Source organism: Geotrypetes seraphini, chromosome 2 (assembly GCF_902459505.1).
Source record: "Geotrypetes seraphini chromosome 2, aGeoSer1.1, whole genome shotgun sequence".
In the NCBI taxonomy this organism is placed as follows: Eukaryota; Metazoa; Chordata; class Amphibia; order Gymnophiona; family Dermophiidae; genus Geotrypetes; species Geotrypetes seraphini.
Window position 1 is genome coordinate 140,055,165 of NC_047085.1, and position 22,903 is coordinate 140,078,067.

Sequence of the window (22,903 nt, forward strand, 5' to 3'; positions counted from 1 at the left end):
GACACAGGATGCTGTTTTCTATTTCTGAACCAAAAATACAGTGTTACATTTTAAGTTAAGTAGAAATATAAAAAGTTCTAGCTTTATTCTGTGTTGTGGGGAGGGGGGGGAGAGGGGCTGAAAGTAGCTTCGAAACCTCAAACATAGATCTTGTACATTAGTGTGTGATTAGTTTGTCATTCTCTTTGCTGCCTTTCAGGTGCTGGATTTGCAAGATGCCATAGAGAACATAACTGCCTATTACAAGAATGAGAGTGTGATGCTGAAGGACATCTGCCTGGCAGCGCTGGCTCCCTACAACAACAACTGCACCATCCTTAGTGTGCTTAACTACTTCCAGAACAGCCATATGGCGTTGGATCATAGCACCCATGATGAATTCTATACCTATGATGACTACCACACACACTTCCTCTACTGTGTTCGGTATGGGAGGGACCTGGAGTCCCTTGATAACCTCCACAGTTAATCCGTTTGTGTTTGTCTTGGTATGTTTATATAGTACTGTATGCCAGGAAACTTGGTAGAGAACTGTACGCAGGTACAACATATCTGTCTCAAGAGTCTAACTGGGGATGTGAAGAAGATGAGTGGTCACTTTGTTTATTTAGTATGTTTCATCAAAACTTGGAAGCCTTGGGAGGTTTGGAGAGCTGTACTTGGTGGCCTGGTGCTCCTTATTTTACTGCTGTGAACTGGGCCAGTTTCCAGCATTTTGGGGCGGTTTGCTGATGTCATTATGAGCCGCCCTTCCTGAGGATAAATCCCAACAGTCCCCTGTGGCATGGTTGCAGGGCATGCCCTAAGGGGCACACCTAGCTCCTTCTGAGCCCTAGTGGCTAAAAAATTTTATTGGAAGATTGAGAGATTGAGTAATGGGGAAGAATAAAGCTAAACCAAAATTGTTGACTTTTGGTATTCCTAATCTGTCAGGTCCTATTGAGAGACACTTGGTCTCACTGAATTTGAAATCTCCTTTACCTTCTATTGCAGGTTTAGATTCAGGTGCTTCCTTATATTCAGGGGAAAGGCTGACCCCTGATCAATCCACTGCTTCTCTGTCTATCCCTCAGAAAGAATTTTCCCAAATTGGTTTTATTTCTACCGAAGGACTTGCTATAGTGTCTCAGTTGATTCTCTTACCATTGTTCTTAGTCCAGTGATATTTCCTGAGGGAGTCCCAGATTCTGAGGTGACACCCTCGCAGATCTCATTGATGGACTTATGGAAAGTTGTGAAACAGATTGAGTCTCTCTTACAATGGTGTTGTGCGGTATTGTCCACGTGCATTTGACTTGCCACCCTTTTCCAAGCTGAAGAGCCCTAACCTTTTTAGTCTTTCCTCGTGCAAGAGGATTTCCATCCCCTTTATCATGTTGGTCGCACTTCTCTGAACTTTTTCCAGTGCTGTTATATCTTTCTTGAAATAAGGAGACCAGAATTGAACGCAATACTCCAGGTGAGGTTGCACCTTGGAGCGATACAGAGGCATTATAATATCTTAAGTCTTGTTAACTATCCCTTTTTAAATAATTCCCAGCATTCTGTTTGGTTTCCTGACTGCCACTGCATATTGGGCAAAAGGTTTCATCATATTGTCTACAATATCCAGACCCTTTTCATGGGCTCTAACCCCCAAGGTGGACCCTAGCATCCGGTAATTGTGATTTGGGTTATTCTTTCCAATGTGCACCACTTTGTATTTTTCCCACATTAAATTTCATCTGCCACTTGGACTCCCAGTCTTTTCCAGTTTCCTAACATCTGTTCAAATTTTTCACAATCTGCATGTGTTAACAACTTTGAACAGTGTCATCTGCAAATCTAATCACCTCACTCGTGAATCCAATTTCCAGATCATTTATAAATAAGTTAAATAGCACCGGTCCCAGTATAGATCCCTGCAGCACTCCACTGTTTACGCTCCTCCATTGAGAAAAATGACCATTTAACCCTACCTTCTGTTTTCTATCCAATAACCAATTCTTAATCCACAACTGAACTTTGCCATCTATCCCATGACACTCTAATTTTCTCATGAGCCTCTCATGAGGAACTTTGTCAAAAGCTTTCTGAAAATCTAGATATACTACATCAGCCGGCTCACCTTTATCCACATGTTTATGCACACCTTCAAAGAAGTCAAGTAAATTGCTGAGGCTGACTCTGTCTCATCAAATCATGTTTGTCTACGTGTTCCACAATTTTATTTATAATTGTTTCCACCATTTTGCCCGGCAGTGAGGTCAGGCTTTCCGGTCTGTAATTTCCCAGATCTTCCCTGGAACCCTTTTTAAAAATCGGTGTAATATTGGCCACCCTCCAATCTTCAGGTACTACAGATGGTTTTAGTGACAGGTTTCAGATCATTAACAGCAGGTCAGCAATTTAATATTCGAGTTCTTTTAGTACCCTGGGATGTATACTATCCATTCCAGGTGATTTATCACTTTTATAACTTGTTGATTTGGCTTAGTACATCTTCCAGATTCACCAAGATTTTTCAGTTCTTCTGCATCATTACCCTTGGAAACCATTTCTGGTTAAAGGTAGATCTCTTACATCATCTTCCATAAAGACCGAAGCAAAGAATTCAATTAGTCTGTCTGCTATGGCCTTATTCTCCCTGAACATTCTTTGATCATCCAACTTTCCCATGGATTTCCTCGCTAGTTTCTGCTTCTGATGAGGCAAAGTTTTTGCCTCTTTTTTGCAAGTTTCTCTTCATGTTCTTTCTTAGATGCAAAGCACTGATAAAGAAAGCTAACTTGCCAGTGCTTGTGTGTCTTCTTATTTTTCTTCATTCGGATCCTTTTTCCAGCCTTTAAAGGATGTTTTTATGGCTCTAATAGCCCTGTGAGGTATCTCTTGCAGTAAAAACCCCAATTCGAGGGGCTGTTGCTGTGAGAATGAGGGAACAGGGGTAGTTGGGAGTTGGAGTTGAAGCTTGCTCCCAACTGGTGAAACCTGCAGTGGTAACATTGGAGAGCATCTGAGAAGCTCTTGAAGTTGAACAGGACAGTTGCCAGGTCTTAGCAAGATGTTGCTGTATTAGTGAGTACTTTGGATGCTCTGGGGAAAATTTTGGATGGTACAAAGGAAGAGTTTTTTTCCTCTGAATTGAAGCAAGTTAAGGATAGCATGGAAGGCCTTCAAGATTTGACATCTGGGATTATAAAAGATAAAATTTTACTTAATAGAAAAATGAACAATTAGAAAATTATAATCGCAGAAAAGGGGATAGACTCAGAAGTACTAAGGAAATACTCCATTACAGAAAGCATAATGGATGTGTGGAATGACCTCTTGGTGGAGGTGGTGGAGACGAGGATTATAACTGAATTCAAAAAATATTGGGACAGGCATGTGAGGTCTCTTAGGTGTTAGAAAAATATGGGCAGATTTGATGGGCCATATGGTCTTTTATCTGCTATCATTTTCTGTGTTTTATAAGCCAGCTCTTAACAGTGACAGTCTATGGAGTACTGATACACCCTCCTCCAGAGGCCTGTGAACACTGCTTTCCCAGCATCCTTTCTGCTTTTCTGGCTCAGAAAGAAGCCATTTTCCATTTCTAGACCGCAAAACCTTTCAATTTGATGTGGTTTATAAAGAAAGAAAGCCAGGCATGGGCATAGAATTTTGGGCATTAACTATGCCCTTAATTGCCATTTTGAGTGAAAATTCCAGATGTTAGCTAGGATTTAATAGAAGGAATTTAATAGAAGGAAGACCAAAAGGTGAGTTTTTTCATATTTGTTGCGAGGTGCCCCATTGCAACTTTAAAAAAAAATAAATTTTATTTTACCTTCAGTTGTAAACAGCTGCACTAACTGTATTCGCAATGCCTGGTGTTTTTTTCTCAATCCCCTTTCTTTTGTGGTTATGCTTTCCTTGTGTAATCTCATCTTAACTGACTTCCAGCGTGCTTTCTTATTGGTGGATTGACTTGCCAGTTATTGGGGCATGTACCACTTTTCACTAAACTAAACTAAACCTTAAGTTTATATACAACATCCTCTCCATAATTATAGAGCTCGGTACGGTTTACAAAAGCTTAATATAAGGAAGGAACAGCATAATGGGGTTGGAGGTTGAGTATAGGGGGAAGAGAGCCTTACATTTTTGTGAAGAGCTTAGTTTTTAGATGCTTTCGGAATAGTTGGAAGGAGCCCTGATTCCTTAGTGGGGCAGAAAGGTTATTCCAAAGCCCTTTGATTCTGAAGAAGAGAGATTTCCGTAATCTTCCCGCATAGAGGATACCTTTTCACCCCTCTACAAGTCAGCCCCCAAAAAAAAGATAGGCTAAGAAGGGTTTGGCCTTCCCCTGTTTAGTGTAGTTGTTTAATTTCACATGCTCGTACTTTCTGCTGTGGAGTGTAGCAAAAATTGTAATTTATCACCATGAAACACCATCATGTGACATCATTGGTTGTTTGAGGCTTTTTAAGGATGTGGAATTTTTGTACAATGAGACATAGCTAAGCAAAATTTCTTATCTTCTATTTACAGGCTCCCATTTATGTATAATGTGGGAAAAAATGACAGTGGGAACCCAAATACTGCTTCCTGATTTAGTCCTTCTGCTAGCGTTATCCTCAAAGCGCTAGTTTGGTACTGTAATGTTTTCAGCACCTTGTGCATAGCACAGGGCAATTGTACTATGATATCCTTTTGAGCGTAATCAGTGCTGCTTGTTCTGCTATCATTTTTGGGTAGGAGATGTAAATGTGTGTGTGCTGTTTTGCAGGGCCCCGGCCTCGTTGAATGATACAACCACACTCCATGACCCTTGTATGGGCACGTTTGGAGGGCCGGTCTTCCCCTGGCTGGCATTAGGAGGCTACGATGGTGAGTAGAGATTACTGAAGGATGAGAGACGCATCAAGGCCATATATGGCAGTACAGTAGGATTTTGGTGGGCTCACGCTTTCCACTATAAATGTAGTGGTTAGAGTGGGATATAAGCCTGCATCTGCAGGTACTTTTCCTGTCCCTAGTGGGTATATCAAAAAACTAATAAACTTGAAACTCAGTCTTTTTATACCTGGAGCAATGGAGGATTAGGTGACTTGCCCAGGGTCACAAGGAACTGCTGTAGAAATAAACCCAAGTGCTCCTGGTTCTTAGTCCACTGCATTAAACATTAGGCTACTCCCTCCATGTAAGAATACTGCTTTTTGTTATGATAGAATAGTGTGTGAGTTGTGTTTTGGTTTGGTTGGTTTTTTTTTGTTTTGTTTTTTTATCAGAAAATCTTGGTCCTTTTGCTGGAGAACCTAAGCTGTGAATCTCCATAAACTTGTTGTGTGGCACCTTTCAGTTTGTTGAACAATTTAGCACTTTCTCTTAAAACCCAAAAAGGATCTTTTTGTACAATTAGACCAGTGTATCACAAACTGTGTGCCGCGGCACACTAGCTTGCCTCCTGGGATTTCAGGTGTACCTCGGCACACTGGAAACGAGGAGAGGCGCTGGCTGACTGCCTACAGGACTTGCCTCTCACGGCAAGAGGCACGTCCTGTAGGCAGGTTCTCAACACGCGGCCCCAGCAGGTATGCGGCGCCGGCACTGTATGTCTGCCATCGTGTATCTCCTGGGACTCCTGCCTTTCTCGTTTTCTTTCCCCACCCCTGGACCAGCTGCCGCTAGCATTAGTTTAGCCGCAGTTTCATCAGGCAGCCTCGTGGCCTTTGCTAAGCCGGCCCACTTCAATGATGCAACTTCCTCCTTTGTCAGAAGTGGGCCAGCCTAGCAAAGGCTGCCTGATGAGACCGCGGCTAAACTAATGCTAGCGGCAACTGTGTGGGGAAGTTAAAAGCACACAGTGAGTTGCCACTAGGGAGAGGAGAGGTACTGCTGGACAGGGGAGGAGGGGAAGGTAGACGAGGTACTGCTGGACAGGGAGAAGAGGGTGGAGGGAAGGGAGAAGGGGTACTGCTGGACATGAGGAGAGGGAGAGGTGCTGCTTGGGAGGCAAGGTACTGCTGGACAGGGGGAAGAGGATTCAAGGGAAGGGAGGAGAGGTACTGCTGGGAAGAGAGAAGGGGGGTACTGCTAGACATGGGTAGAGGGAGAGGTGCTGCTGGACAAGGAGGGAGGAAAGAGAAAAGAGAAGAGGTGCTGCTGGACCTGGCTAAAGGGGAAGGAAACATAGTAGGTAAAAGCACTATGCATAGTAGGTAAAAGCACTATGCCTGACAGTATGACGCAGGACCTACTACTATTAGAACAATGGTCATCGACTTGGCAGCTCAACTTCAATGCTAAAAAATGCAAAGTGATGCACCTGGGTAAAAGAAATCTGTGTCGGACTTACACGTTAAATGGTGAGACCTTAGTTAGGACCACGGAAGAACGGGATTTAGGAGTAATCATTAGTGATGACATGAAAACTGCCAATCAAGTGGAAAAGGCTTCCAAGGCAAGGCAAATGATGGGTTGTATCCGTAGAGGTTTTATCAGCAGGATGCCAGAGGTCATAATGCCACTGTACAGGTCCATGGTGAGACCTCATTTGGAATATTGTGTTCAATTCTGGAGACCACATTACCGGAAAGATGTGCTGAGAGTTGAGTCAGTTCAGTGGATGGCCACCAGGATGGTCTCGGGGCTCAAGGATCTTCCGTATGAAGTAAGGCTGAATAAATTGCAACTGTACTCACTTGAAGAACGAAGAGAGAGAGGGGACATGATTGAGACATTTAAATATATCACAGGTCGTATCGAGGTGGAAGAGGATATCTTTCGTCTTATGGGACCTTCGTCCACCAGAGGGCATCCGCTGAAAATCAGGGGAGGGAAATTTCATGGTGACTCCAGAAAGTATTTCTTCACTGAGAGGGTGGTCGATCATTGGAATGAACTCCCACGGCAGGTGATTGAAGCCAACAGCGTGGCAGATTTCAAAAATAAATGGGATATTCATGTGGGATCTCTAATGAGGTAAGGGCAGGAGGTTGGCGAGCAAACTCATGGGGGAAGGGTCACTGGAGTGGGCAGACTTGATGGGCTTTGGCCCTTTTCTGCTGTCATTTTTCTATGTTTCTATGAAACGAAAGGTGCTACACACTGGAGGGGAGGGTGAGATGGTGCATGGGGAGAGAGCATATTAGCTGTGAGTGGGGTTGGGGGAGGGAAGGAAGGAAGATTGTTGCAGGAGGAGTGAGAGTGATAGAGAGAGAGAGAAATGGACATGGGGTGGAGGAGAGGGAGAATGTTGTTTTGGGGGGTTGGGAAGGAAGGATGATATGGGTAAAACTTGGAAGGTAGAGAATCATTTGTTAGGGGACGGTATATGGTACACTCTTTGCTATTTTCTAAGTTTCCAAGTTTATTAAAACTTTGATTAAAACGCCAATCATAAATTCAGTGCCAATTTGGGATAAACAACCTCGTAGTCTTTTTTTTTTTTTTATCATGTCTTTCAATTTCTACCCATGTTGAATGATATTTGATATAATATTTATATTCTGCCAATCCCCCCACCCAAAAAGAGGTTCAAAGCAGATTACAAGAAATCAGTGTATAATGGATAATGATCACAAAAGTCAATAGCAGAAAATTATTGTAATAAATATTTTCTAAATGACTTAGTTTTTTCCCTCATTATAGGTGACAATTACAATAATGCCACAGCCCTTGTAATAACTTTTCCTGTGAATAATTACCACAATGATACGGAGAAGCTGAACCGAGCTCTGACCTGGGAGAAGGAGTAAGTATTAGGGAATATGGAAGAGGCAACGATATAAACATGAACTGCTCACCTGCCAGCTGTACTTGCTCAGACCACATGGACTGATGAGTGCAGGGACACATTAGCATTTGCATTTGTTCCTGAATAAGAAACGTGTCTGGAGATAGTTTAATAATAATAATAATAAGTCCTCTTTAAATTGAATGTGTTGAACATGTTTTGTCTCGCTCTTTTTTTTTTTTTTTTGCTGCTCTTGTCTTTGTGCCTTTATGCTTACAGTAAGACAGACATTAGACTTCTTCTTATTTATATATTGAGCACACACCTTTTCATTGGTAGCTCAAGCAGAGTTAATTCAGGTGCGTTAGGCATGACCCTCGCCTCAGTGAGCTTACAATTTAGGTTTATATGTAAAGCAATGGAGAATGAAGTGACTTGTCTAAGATCATGAGAAATTGTCAGGAGTTTGAATTGTTGGTTCTGAACTTGCTACTTCCCACTGTGCTGTCGAATGCTTAAGGCCCAATATTTAGTGCTATTTAGCTGGCTGGTCTGCTAAATAGCACATAGCTGGCTATTCAGCGGGAGGTAAGCAGCTGTCTCCTGCTGAATATCCGGCTTAGTGGATTGGCTGGTGACAGGCTATGTTGCATGACATAGCAGGTCACTGCCAATATTCAGCGACTTGCCGGCTAAGATCAATGATCAGACAGAGCTGCCTAAAAGGGTGGTATATCTTTGGCCATTAAGACTTAGCTGCTGAATATTGGTCTAACCGGGTATGTCTTTGCCAGCCAGCCAAAAATAGACTTGAAATTCAGTGCCTGTCGCCACATACAGCACTGGCTTTGAATTTCCAGTATCGCTACAGACTGCGGGAGATCACCAGAAATCTCCCGTAGTCTGAATATTGGTCAGTTAATGTCTAAAAACCTCGGTATCTAGCAACCTGAGTACTTATATTTAGAAGCAATACTGTACTGTCACGCCATTTCGTATTTCCAGGCACCTCCCACACACGTAACACCTACCTGTTTGCCTTCCCCTCCTTGAAGGGCTATATCTACAAGAGATTCCTTGATAGAACACTGTCATTCCAAGCTGGCAGGTGGAATAAATGTCTAACCACCCTCATTTCTAACACACCCTCCTACCAAGCCTTCAGGAAATCAATCAAAACCTATCTCTTTGACAAATTTTTCTGATTCCTCCCTGCCTTGTTGTATCTCTGACATACTTATTGCATTTCTGACTACTCTACCAATGTAATAGACAATATTCTCTGTAACATCGCTGTCTGTGTACAGTCTCTTCCTAGGTAAACCGCTCTGAACTACTTCTGGTATTGCGGTATACAAAAATAAAGTTGTTATTATTATTAGTGACTGGTGTGGCCAAGGAGTCATCTCCTTGAGAATTCATTATGATTTGCTGAAGCCATTGGAGTAGTATGGTGACACATGCATGAAAACTGAGCATGCGCCCGATGCTGGCATCAGGAGCGGCTCACTAAAGCTGCCGTCGACTGAGGTGTGTTGAGAGGGAAAAGAGGATGAGATGAAGAAGAAGAAGACCTGGTGTGATACAGGTGAAGCAAAACAAGTCCTTTGGATAAAGGTGAAGTAACCAGACCTCATAAGAGAAAAACCCCCTCCCCTCCCTCTTGCTCTAATAAATCAGTATATGAACTGTAAAAGATATTTCATAACCCACTTGCCAGCTGGCCTATAGTGATTGAGAAATGTTCTATTTCTGAGTTAGCTATGGTAAGCAAAAACTTGTAAGAAACAAGTTTAAATTCCGATGCATGGCACCTGGCCGGATATTATGCAAAGAGGAACACAGCTCATGGTCAGAAAAACAGAGTACTCAAGAACATTATTTAGCAAGATATATCATGTGTTACCACAGCAGAAAAGGAATTTTAGACTCGGAATTGCATATATGGTAAAGGGAAAAGGGCATTTGCGGGAAAAGGTTAGGCCTTACGGCAAACTGGACAGACGTATAAGATGACACAAATAGATAAGCCAATAAATGAATCTACGTATGTATTGACGTATAAGAAAAACAACCAATAAAGATGTATCATGTGATTTAGGTTAACGTGGTATTGACCACCAAAAAATGTATAAAATCAGGCCTATAAGCAGAAGTAAGCTGAACAGACATCAGAGGACCCTCAGATCTGAGGATCACATCTGTTCCATTATATGCTGAATGATTGATTCTTGTAAGCTGTTACTGATTTGTTAATAAATGTATACCTATTGAAACCAGTATATAGTGTGTGGAGTCTCCATTACGAGGTAGGCCTAGACAGCGGCCTACTTCAGTGTTGGAGTGAGTTCAGCATGTCTTAGCTGACATCTTTAGCTGATAGAGCTTGGGGATCCCCACCAGCGCAGGTATTTACAAGGGTCATTTCATAAATAATGCATTATTTTTTTAAAAAATTTACATGTTTTATTTTTTTTCAAGTATTTCTTTACAATCCTTCAATATAGTCTCCCTGCTTTGCAATGACCGAGTTGAAGCTGCTTCATTCCATCCAAGGCACCGTTTTTGTTCAGTTGCCGAAAGGCTCGGGTACTGGCAGAAGAAAGCTCTTCCAGAGATGCAAAACAATGTCCATGCATAGGTTGTTTCAAGGTCAAAGTCTGGTGGACTCATGTCTGGATTGTAGGGAGCATGAAGTAATACCTCCCAGCCGTATTTGCGTAGTTTTTCAATGACGATATTCCCTATGTGCGGGCAAGCGTTGTCGTGAAGAATGAGTGGCCCAGCCAAGAGCAACTGAGGTCAGGTTTTGTGCATTTTTTTTTTTTGTAAAAAATCACGATAATACACTGCTGTGACACTTCTTCCACATGGAACTTTGTCTGTAATGATGATGCCTTCATGATCATAAGCAAAAATCATTTGTTTGCCTTTTGATTGAGCTCGTCAAAATTTTTTTGGCCATGGGGAAGATGGAGCTCTCCACTCGTCATTGAAAAACTACAGAAATACAACTGGGAGGTGTTACCTCATTTCCCTACAGTCCAGACATGAGTCCACCAGACTTCGACCTTTTTCCAAAGTTGAAACAACCTATGCGTTGGACATCGTTTTGCATCTCTGGAAGAGCTCTTTTCCGCCAGAACCTAAGCCATTCGGCAACTGAACAAAAACAATGCTTTGGATGGAATAATGAAGCTTCCCGGACATTGGGACTCGGTCATTGTAAAGCAGGGAGACTATATTGAAGGACTGTAAAGAAATACTTGAAAAAAAACAAAACATGTAAATTTTTTTAAAAAATAGTATGCATTATTTATGAAATGACCCTCGTAAATACCTGCGCTGGTGGGGATCCCCAAGCCCTGTCAGCTAAAGATATCTGCGAAGACATGCTGAACTCACTCCAACACGCCTCAGTCAATGGCAGCTTTAGTGAGCCACTCCCGATGCCAGCATCGGGCGCATGCTCAGTTTTCATGCATGTGTCACCATACTACTCCAATGGCTTCAGCAAATCATAATGAATTCTCCCATTAGCATCGATTCCTCTCCTATTCAAACGGACAACAAAGTTAAACTTCTTGGCGTTATCCTCGATGAAGATCTTACATTCTATCAGCAAATCAGTTTCAAGTTTCAAGTTTATTAAATTGTTTGATTAAACGCTTTTTCCAATTTCAAAGCGTTTTACAAAAATAAAAACAGAATTTAAAAAAACAAAAAAACAAAACTAACTTATACATAATATTCTACTAAACGTACAAGGGTTACATCCTTAGGACAAGAAGAAAACTAGAAACAGTGGTAAAATGGGGAAGAAATACAATTTTTGTTAAAAGAGTACATAAAAGGAAAACACATTGGGGAGATAAAGAAGGAAAATAAAAAGGCCAAAAAGAGGTCATTAGAAAAGTATAATGGTTTATATTTAAGAGAAAAGAAGTTAACTGATATTATTGTGCAAGGAATTAACTGATGTTATTATAAAAGAGAACTGTCAGTTAAATGCTTCTTTAAAAAGAAGACACTTTAAGTTCTTTTTAAAAGTTTGCAAATCTTGTTCTAATCTTAAATACAAAGGGAGAGAGTTCCATAACATTGGGGCAGTAACAGAGAAAATTGAAGCACGGCGGGTACCGATAATTTTCAAAGAAGGAACATTTAGGGTAGATTGAGAGGCTGATCTGAGAACTCTGGACGAACTGTAAGGAATCAGGAGCCTATCTATAAAAGCAGGAGTATTGGTTTTTAATGTATTAAAGACTAGGAGAGCTATTTTATAATTAATCCTGTAAGATATAGGCAGCCAGTGAGCATTTTGTAATAGAGGTGTGACATGATCAAACTTTTTAGAACCTGAAATAATCTTTATTGCAATATTTTGAATGAGTTGAAGACGTCTTATATCCTTTTGGTAAACTCCTTTTAATAAGGAGTTACAATAATCTAATTTTGCGATAACTAAGGAGTGAATTAATGTATTAAGAGAAAATGAATCGAGAAGTGGGGCAAGCGAACAGATCATCCTTAACCTATAGAAACAATTTTTAACAAGAGCACTGATGTGTGCTCGGAAAGTGAGATTGTTATCTATTAAGACTCCCAAAATTTTTGTGTTGGTTGTTTGATTGAGGGGCTTATTGTCAATTATTATTGGACTAGTAAGTTGGACTCCTTCTTTCCCTGAGAAAAGCACAGTAGAGGTTTTATTTATACTTAGGGATAGTTGGTTGTTATTTAACCATTCATGAATTTTGGCTAACTTATGATTAATTTCTGATATGTCATGTGAACTGTTGGGATCAATGGTGTGCAAAAGTTGAAAATCATCTGCATAGGCATATACTGTGAAGCCAATGGATTGACAGAGTGTTAAAAGTGGGGCCAAGTAAATATTGAACAGTAATGGGGAGAGTATGGACCCTTGAGGTATTTCATAATTATTTTGGTACGGCTTTGAAAAAGAATTGTTGAAGAACACGGTGGAAGATCTTTCAGAAAAGTAAGATCGAAACCAATCTAATACTTGATCTTTAATGCCAATAGATGAAAGGCGCTGGAGTAGTAAACAGTGATCGATAGTGTCAAAAGCTGCAGCTAAATCAAGGGAAATGAGAATAACCGATTTATGTTGGTCCAGAAAATAGTGAATAGTTGTAACAAGACCTATTAATGAATGTTCTGTAGAATGATTTTTCCGAAATCCAGTTTGATTAGGATGTAAAACCTGAGTTTTGTCAATGAAATCCGATAATTGCTGAAATACTACCTTTTCAGTAATTTTGGCTAAAAATGGTAAACTCGAAATAGGACGATAATTAGAGCATTCTGACAAACTTGATTTGATATCCTTAATGATAGGAAGAAGAACAGAATGCTTCCAATCTGTTGGAATTGATGAAGTGGACAGACTAGTATGAATAATTTGAAGAATAGCTGGACCAAATACTGAGAAATAACGTTTGAGAAGAAAAGGCGGAAAGGATTCCAATTTTGACTCTTTGAGGTTTAGTCCTTGAAATAGCTGTTTTATTTCAGTTAAAGATGGAAGGGTAAAGTTTGAACATGTAGTGACATATTTTTTGATTTTTTATCGTCATCTAGATTTTCCGTTAAATCATTGGTTAAGGGTGAGCTAGCATTATTGGTTATGTTTGCTCTTATTGATGTTATTTTAGTATGAAAGAAGTTGGCTAAACAATTAGCAGAAGGAGTATCAATTGGAGAAATCATTGGTTTATGTTTGAAAATTGTTAAATGTTTTAACATTTTAAAAAGCGCTGAGGTATTCTTGGTCTTAGAGATTTTTTGAGTGTAATACTGTTTCTTTGTTTTATTGATCATTTGACGGTAGTGTTCGGATTGTTGTTTATAATTGTCTAAATTGATTTGAGTTGGTTTATTGCGCCATTTACGTTCGATTGAGCGTAACTGTCTCTTTAATAAGGCAAGGGAAGAATTGTACCAGGGGTTTTTCTGCTTTTTAGGTGTGCCGTAACACAAAAATGCTTTCACAAACTACAACTCATCTGCTCCATCTCTTCCCTTAACGATCTTCCTTCAGTTAGTACACTGATCCATTCCTTTGTTATTTTGACCTTGGACTACTGTAACGCTCTCTACCAAGGCATAACCCAGAAAGAAATTCATTGCATCCAATTAATGCAAAACACTGCAGTGAAATTAATCTACCATGCAAAAAAATTTGATCATGTCACTCCTCTCCTCCGCAAAGTACACTGGCTACCCATCACATATCGCCTCACCTATAAAATACTACTTCTTGCTTTCAAAACAAAACACTCCCACCAACCAGTTTTCATTGATAACTTCTAATTCCGTATGCTTCTTGTAGGACTCTTCGATCTAGTAATCAAAACCTATTCACCATCCCTTCGATAAGATAACTTTTTTTACGACATTACCCGCAAATCCATCTTCTTTGTTACTGCTCCCACCCTGTGGAATGCCCTTCCTGCTGACCTTCGATTAGAAAACTCTAGATAAATTTAAAATCAAACTCAAAACCTTCCTTTTTAAAGACGCCTACACCCTGTAAACTCAACTTCAACGACAATTATTCCTCCTTTGTAGAACTTTTTGACAATCAAAATGCTTCTTTTGAAGCGACACCCTCCTACCCAAATGTACTTCCCTTATCCTCGTCCCTCCCTTTATTTTTATTTTCAATCTCAATGTATTTTCTTCCTTCTGTATCATGTACGTCAGTGCTTAAGTGCTTCCCTCCTTTTATAGCTTACACATGCTTTTATTTTTATTTTTCTTAAATTTTTATATTCTATTTTATTGTTAACTGTTTAGATACCTGTATGATAAACGGTATATCAAAAATAAAGAAACTTGAAACTGGTGTTTCCCTCTTAACTAAAGGTGCCATTTATAGAATTATCCCCTCTGTTGTTTTCCTTAGGATAATTTAAGAAAAACCTTGCTTTTAGTTTTGTTTTTGGAAATGAAAAACATTTTTATTTTATGGCCAGAGAACCTATCATAAATATCCATCTTCTTACAGTTGTCTTGTCATTCTGTTTTCTTACTTTCTGTGTGTTGGCACGATGCCTCCTCGGGGTGCACTGAAGTGCCTTTCTCAATGTTCTCAATGTCGCAGCCTTTCTCAATGTTGTTTAGTATGTCCTAGTGGCTGTGAGTGGGAAGGAGGAGCTTTTGTTAATACTTCCAAGTCTGAATATTTCCTTATGAATTAAAAAAAAAAAAAAATGCTTTGTTCTAAACTGCCAATTCCTGAAAAGGAAGGTTTTTTTAATGTTAGTGGGTTTTAGTTTTTTTTAAGCTGTTGCTTTAAAAGAGCCTTATTTTTTCTTTTTCAGGTTTATCAGTTTTTTGAAAAACTATAACAATTCGAACTTGTCCCTTTCCTTTTCCTCTGAGCGAAGCATTGAAGATGAGATAAATCGTGAGAGTAATGGTGATATCAGCACAGTTGTGATTAGTTATGCTGTTATGTTTCTTTACATTTCAATAGCCCTTGGGCACATTAGGAGCTGCAGAAGACTTCTGGTAGGTTTGTTTGTTTGTTTATTTAAATTTTATATATCACTTGGCTTACTTAGATCACAGCTGCTAATAATTAAGTTATTTTCTTTGTATATATTTTTATTACACCAAGATACTTTCACACTCAGAACTTCAATCATTTTCATAATTGCAGTTATCAATAAATCTCTACCTCCGTTGCTTCAGACGTATCAAATGCATGACAAAAGAAATAACTTTTAAGCATATTCTTAAACTTCTTTTTAAAATTTGCCTCAGCATGCAAATATTTTGGAAGACCACTCCCCAGCTAAACAAAAAAGTTTCTCCCTTCTATCTTCACATCTTGCTCCTAAGTGGGGTATTACCATCCTGAAATGATCTAAGAACTCTACTAGGTACATAAGGTATTGTCAGGTTACTTAAATAAGGTAGTTGCAGTTCAAAGCAAGCTTTGTGCTAATGTCAGTTTAAATTGAATTCTATATTTAATAGGGAATTAATGATGATGCTTGAATAAAGAAGTAACATGGTCAAATTTACCCAGTAACTACTCTGCAACATTTTGTAAAGTTTGTAATCTCGTCGTGCTAATTTGGGATAAACCTGTTTCTGTAATCTATGCAGTTAATAAAGCAATGCAATTGCTATATAATTTTTACAGTACAGTAAAACCCCGCAATACCTTAGAAATGTGCTCCTCAACAACTGAATAAAAGAGGGGGGAGGCCTGTTCTGTTAAATTCTTAAAGAACTCTTGTTCTAGTATCCTAAGGCTTTTGCCCAGCCATTGCAGTGACAGGCCATGTCCCTGCAATGGCTGGGCAATGACAGACCGCAATACTTTCCTAATCACCAGATGATGATGGTGTGTGACAGTGAAAACCCCCTTCACCCCAACCCTGGGAATGTGAAAACTGCTTCCATAACTTCTCCAGATCCAGCCCAAGAAATAGCAGCCAGGCTAGAAAAATTGAGTCCTACTGCATGATACTGGGCTGAGCCCTAGAATTAATTTTGAAAGGATGGGGAGGGGGGGGGAGGGTGAGTGAGACATTACGGTAATTGGTGTCTCAAAGGAAGAGGTAGGCTTTGCAGATCAGATGTATATGCTGCTGGATCTGAATGTGCACTTTATTTCTTTCAAAATTCAGGCCGATTGAATTGCTTTAAGAAAGATTTATCAAAACAGTTTTCTTAGCCCTTTGCCCTTTTTTGTTCTGTTTTTAAAGGTGGACTCTAAAATATCCCTGGGCATCGCTGGCATCTTGATAGTGCTGAGCTCAGTCGCTTGCTCTCTTGGGATCTTCAGCTATGCTAGAGTGCCCCTCACACTGATCGTCATTGAAGTTATCCCGTTCCTGGTGCTGGCTGTTGGAGTAGATAACATCTTTATTATCGTTCAGGCTTTGCAGGTGCGATGCAGTAGTTGACAAGTCTGCCTACTTGAAAAGTCTTGAAAAGTGTAGTGGTTTAATGAAGGGAGAGGGCAGCCTACAGATGAGATGCTGTAAAAATGCTAAACACATAGGCCATTCTGAAAGAGAGACAGGTCTGTACTGGATGGTTCTACCTGGTGTCTCTTCTTGCATTCTAGATCTGTAGTAGAGAATGGCACAGGGACAAATTTGTTCCCGTTTCCACAGGAGCTCAGTTTCCCCGTCCCTGCAAGTTTTGTTTATTCCTGTAAGCTCTGCCTTAACCACACAAGCGTGCTTGAGGCTTGTGTAGATGAGGACGGAGCTTTCAGGAATGGGGCAGGGACAGGAAAAGAATTTGCCGGGATGGGACGGAAAGATGAGTTCCTGTGGGGAGTGGAAAAATTTGTCCCAGTGTCATTCTCTAATCTGTAGCTAATAAGATGTGTTGCGATAGTAGCATCATATACTGGGCAGCAAATCAGCTGTTTTGATAATGGGGTTTATTTTGGTTTGTCACAATTTGCTTGCTTCCTTAAGAAGCAAATTATAAATCTGTGGGCACCTTTCCATTGCTGCTTATGAGGATCACGTTTTTGTTTCACCAGAGGGATGAACGTCTCCAAGGAGAAACCCTGGAGCACCAGATTGGGCGAGTCTTGGGAGAGGTGGCTCCCAGTATGCTTTTATCTTCCTTCTCGGAAACTGTAGCATTTTTCTTAGGTAAAGTAAAATGTGAACTACTTTTTCCCCTTTTTGTATTGTACCATCCAGTTAATTAATTTCTCCATTGTCAAGCAGGATAAATCAGCCACAGCAGGGGTGGTTAGTTTGGCAATACCAAAAAGATAGCTCTCTGAGGCTTGCTGTATAGCTGCTACCTCACGAGTTTTGCAGTCTGTTTGTGCTCTTGCTATCAGTTTTTGTAGGTATGGTTTGTGTATTCTATATTTGCTGCTGAAAATCATTTACCTGGGCTTCTAGAAAGGTATTCTTAAACAGTACCCATGCCTTAAGTAAACTTTTTTTTTTTTTTTTCTTTTAACTCGTACAACCAGTCCTCAAGAAGGAAAAGGGATTGTGATTTGTAAACTGCCTTTTCCTGTCACGTTGGGCTCATAATATACCTGGGGCAGTGGAGGATTAAGTGACTTGGCCAGGGTCACAGGAAGCAGTGCGGGGTTTGAACCCACAACCTCATATTCCTGAGGCTGTAGCTCTGTAACATGGAGTGACTGAATCTGTTGCACAAGGCTATAACTTATATAGTGTGGTACAAAGGAAGTACGTATATTTTTATTTTTTTTTTTTTTTTGTCTTAATCAGAAAAAGTAATAACAAGAAAAAGCTCCTCTCCACTGCCCTTAGAAACCATGCTCTGAGCATAGTTTCTAAAAACAGCAAAGAAGAACCTCTTCCCGTCACCACTCCTTCTTTTATTTTATTTTATAATCTTTATTCATTTTCTTTTGTTACAACAAGTGTTTCATATAAACTTATTAGAAACTTAAATATATACACTTGATATACATACTTATCATCATCAAGTTTAACATTTTTTAGAAAATTAATTTTATACAAAATTTATAATATTATGCAGTAAATCTAAATTTATATAATTTCTTTTGAATGTAGTAATCCCCCCTCCCTCCCTCCCATTCAATCAGTAATATTTAAAAACAACTTTATTGTAAATTCATTCAACATTGATATAGTGTGTAAAAATCAAAAATAAAATCCCACCCCATTCCCCTCTAATCAATTTTTATCTTGGGAAAAGTTAATCATTCATTACAAAAATCTGTTAATGGTCTCCATATCTTTTGAAATTTATTAATGTATCCTTTTTGTGTTGCTATGGTAAGCTCCATTTTATATATATGACAAACAGAATTCCACCAGAAAGTGTAATTTAACCTGTCATGTCTTTTCCAATTAAATGTGATTTGTTGTATTGCTATTCCAGTTAAAATAAACAAAAGTTTGTTATTATTTGATGTTATTTGACTTTTTTTTCTCATTGTTGTTCCAAATAATATAGTATCATATGTCAAGGCTACTGGGTTTTCCAACATCCTATTAATTTGAGGCCAAATTGATTTCCAGAATGTTAAGATGAATGGACAAAAGAATAAAAGATGGTCTAATGTCCCAATTTCAACATGACAGTGCCAGCATCTATTAGATTTAGAGCTATCAATTCTATGTAAACGTGTAGGGGTCCATAAAGCTCTATGTAAAAGAAAAAACCAAGTTTGTCTCATAGATGCTGACACCGTACATTTTAACCTCCAAGACCAAAGTCGTGGCCATTGAGATGCACTAATTTGGTGCTTTATCTCAATGCTCCAAATGTCTCTAAGACCATTTTTTGGTTTTTTATTTATATATCCGGATATTAATTTATACCACTGTGCAGCTTCATGTCCTATTGAATTTATCTGGAAACACAAGAATTCCAAGCTGTGATAATTAGTAAGATTTTTCCATTCAGGGAACCCTACCTGAATGGATTGCTTCAATTGCAACCATCTAAAATATTGTGTTTTATTAAGATCAAATTTATGTTGCAATTGTGAAAACTCCAGCATTTTACCATTTTTTATTATGTCGTCTAGAATACGAATACCTGCTATCATCCAGTTTTTCCAGATTATTTTGAAGCCGCCTATTTTGATCTTGGGGTTTAACCAAATTGTTTGAGTTGTTGATTTACTAATTGGAATAGGAGTTAGATTACTTATATATCTTAAAGTTTTCCATGTATCCATGAATATTTTATGTTCTTTGTATAGCCTTGGCATCTTGATACTAATTACATGACTAAGACGTAATGGAAACATAAGTCTCCATTCTAGCCAAAACCAATCTGGAATATTTACAGTGGGCTCTGGGAGGATCCAATACATACCTTGACGTAAAATATAGGCTTGATGATACCTATAAAAGTTGGGAAAATTTACCCCTCCCTCCGCAATTGGTCTTTGCAATGACACTAATGCAATTCTGGGGTTTTTTCCAAGCCAAATAAATTTTGTTAATATCTTATTTAATTTTTTATAAAAAGAATTTTGGAAGAAAACTGGTATCATTCCCATTTGGTAACAGACTATAGGCAATATCATCATTTTAACAGTTTGTATTCTTCCCCACCAAGATAAGTGTAAAGGGTTCCATTGCTCACACATCTCTGTCACTTTTTGTAATAAATTTTTTTCATTAATTTTCATTGTATCTTCCAAATTTTTTGTAATCCAAATTCCAAGGTATTTAATAGCATCTTCCTTCCAAACAAAAGAGAATGAATTAAATAAACTTTTTGTACAATGTATATTTAATGGAAGTATTTCTGATTTATTCCAGTTTATTTTATATCCTGAAAATTTTCCGAATTTTTCTATTAGTTCAAGTAAATATGGAATGGTAGATTCTGGATTCCTCAAATATAATAGTAAATCATCAGCATAAGCTGATATTTTATATTCTTTATCTGAATGAGTTATACCTTGTATTTCCTTTACTTGTTGGATTGCTAATATTAAGGGTTCTAAAACTATATCAAACAGTAAAGGAGACAAAGGACAACCTTGTCTGACTCCTCTTGGTAGATTAAATTTTTCTGAAAACGTATTATTAATGTATAATCTAGCAGAAGGGGAGCTATATAATGTTTGTATCATTTGTGTGAATCCAGGACCTATACCAAACCATTCCATTGCTTGATACATAAATGTCCATTCTATTCTATCAAAAGCCTTTTCTGCATCTAAAGAAACAGCAAAAGTGGGCTCATTCATTTTCTTTGTTAAGTATAACATATGGAATGCTAATCTAGTGTTATGAGATGAATGTCTTTGAGCAACAAATCCTGTTTGAGACATACTTATAATATGTGGGAGAGCTTTAGCCAATCTTAACGCAAGGATTTTTGCTAATAATTTTCCATCTACATTTATTAAAGAAATTGGTCTATAGTTCGATACCAAAGTGGGATCTTTATTTGGCTTTGGCAAAACTATTGTTAATGATTCTGCCATAGTGCCATTTGTACAACCTTTATTAAGTTGATATTGAAAAAGATTTAATAAATAGGGTAATAAAGAGTTTTGAAATGTTTTATAAAATTCCACTGTATAACCATCACCACCTGGAGCGGATCCAACTCTAAGGGATTTCAAAGCTGTTTCTAATTCTTTTAGTGATATTGGTTCTTCCATACTTCGTTTTATATGTTCAGGAACTTTTGGACCCTCTAATAGTTTCAAGAATTCTAAACCTTCCTTTTCTTTATTTAAATAAGTCTCGGAAGAATATAGAGATTTATAGAATTTTAGAAATTGTTTTAAGATTGGTTCAATTTGTGTAAGTGTTTCACCATTTTCATCTTTTATAGCAATTATTTTTGTTTTCTTTTTTTTCACTTTTAGATAATTTGCCAGTATTCTTCCCGACTTATTTGAGTTTCCATAATACAATGCCTGCTGAGAAAATAAATCTTTCCTTATCATTTTTGATGATATTTCATTGTATTTACCTTTGAGTTTTAACAATTCTTGTTGTATAGAATATTCCCATTTTCCTATTAATTTTAATTCTAAATTTTTAATTTCTTTTTCTAAATTAGAGTATTGTTTTCTATTTTGTTTGTTAAGATAAGCCGAATAAGAAATAATTTGTCCTCTTATTGATGCTTTAAATGCATCCCATAATATTTCTCTAGAGATCTCATCTTTATCATTTATTTGAAAAAAATCTTTCATTTTTATTTGAAAATTTTCACAGAATATTTGATCAGCAAGCAATGTATTATCAAACTTCCATATTGTTCTATTTGTATTTTGATCTGTGATTTTAATTTCAATCCATACCCCACCATGATCTGATAAAATAATTGGATCAATGGCAGCTTTTGTTACTTGATGTGCTAGGTGTTTTGATATAAATATATAATCTATTCTTGAAAAGGAATTGTGAACATGAGAACAGAATGAAAATTCCCGTCCATTAAAATGAAGTATTCGCCAAATATCTATTAAATCACAAGTTTGTATTAAATTATCTAATCCCATTGATTTCATATATCTACTTGGGTTTTTGTCCAATAGAGGATCCATAACAGCATTAAAATCCCCAGCTACTATTAGATTTGAAGTAGCCAGTGGTAATATCAATTGTTGAAGAGTTTTAAAAAATTCATTTTGGTTCGAATTAGGGGCGTATATATTAATCAACGTCATGGTAGTATTTCCCATATTCATTTCCACAATTATCCATCTTCCATTAATATCTGTTGCCTTTAATTTGAATGTAGCAGTACATTTTTTATTTACCAGAATAGCAACACCTGCTTTTTTCTTTGTAGCTGGTGAGAAAAAACAATGTTTGACCCAACCTCCTTGTAGTTTACTAGATTCAATATTTGAGAGGTGGGTCTCTTGTATAAAGCATAAATCCGCATCTTGCCTTTTTAAAAATAATAGTGCTTTTTTCTTTTTTATCATATGATTTAGACCATTAACGTTTAAGGATATTATTTTAAGATCCATTTATGCATTTTTAATATATTTTCTTTAAAATTATATGAATTGTTTTCCTTAATTTTTTTTCCCAGTATTTAAAATATTTTAGAATATCCCCTTTTTCTTCTTTACCCCATTCTCCATTATATTTCCCCCTTCCCTTCCCTCCCTTCCCTCCCCATTTTAATATGACCACTTGGATACGCATATTGAGGTTAGGTGTATATAACTCCTACAAGCTATTACAATATATAACTATATTTACTACCATTATTATTTATTTTATCTTTTTAATTATATTTCTCCCTTTAGAGATGTTTTAATTTATTTTATTCTATTATAAATTCCCAATGTATAATTTATTTTTTTTATTTTTTTTTTTTTTTTTGAGTTTATTATTATGTTTTGGTTTGTATTGTATAATAAAGTAAATGTTTTCTAACAGTAAATTCTAAGTGGTATCAAGAAATGTTTTCATTTTTAAATATTAAGTATGAATTATATTCTTTCCCTATTCTTTAAGGAAATTATTACATATGACAACAATGTAAACCACAAGTTCAGTTAGATATAAAATAATTCAAAATGATGAATAATTGTATTTAAAATATTATAACTTATATTTTTAAGGCTTAGGTATATGTTTGAAGGCAGTCACAAAGGATGAGCAGACATCTCCCCAGTCCAACCTTCAGGAGATTATCTTTAATCTTTTCCCTTCAAAATAGTTATTAGTTGCACTTTTAGAA

General features: G+C 37.8%; 1 protein-coding gene across 1 annotated transcript in view; it reads left to right on the forward strand.

Moving 5' to 3' along the window:
* NPC1 (NPC intracellular cholesterol transporter 1) overlaps window positions 1–22,903 on the forward strand; it is a 127,307-nt gene that overhangs the window by 52,981 nt on the left and 51,423 nt on the right. Inside the window, exons 9-14 of the mRNA XM_033933875.1 lie at window positions 200–426; window positions 4,751–4,851; window positions 7,615–7,717; window positions 15,052–15,241; window positions 16,450–16,632; window positions 17,244–17,358. Coding sequence (XP_033789766.1) covers window positions 200–426; window positions 4,751–4,851; window positions 7,615–7,717; window positions 15,052–15,241; window positions 16,450–16,632; window positions 17,244–17,358 — 919 coding nt within the window. The remainder of the gene's footprint in view (window positions 1–199; window positions 427–4,750; window positions 4,852–7,614; window positions 7,718–15,051; window positions 15,242–16,449; window positions 16,633–17,243; window positions 17,359–22,903) is intronic.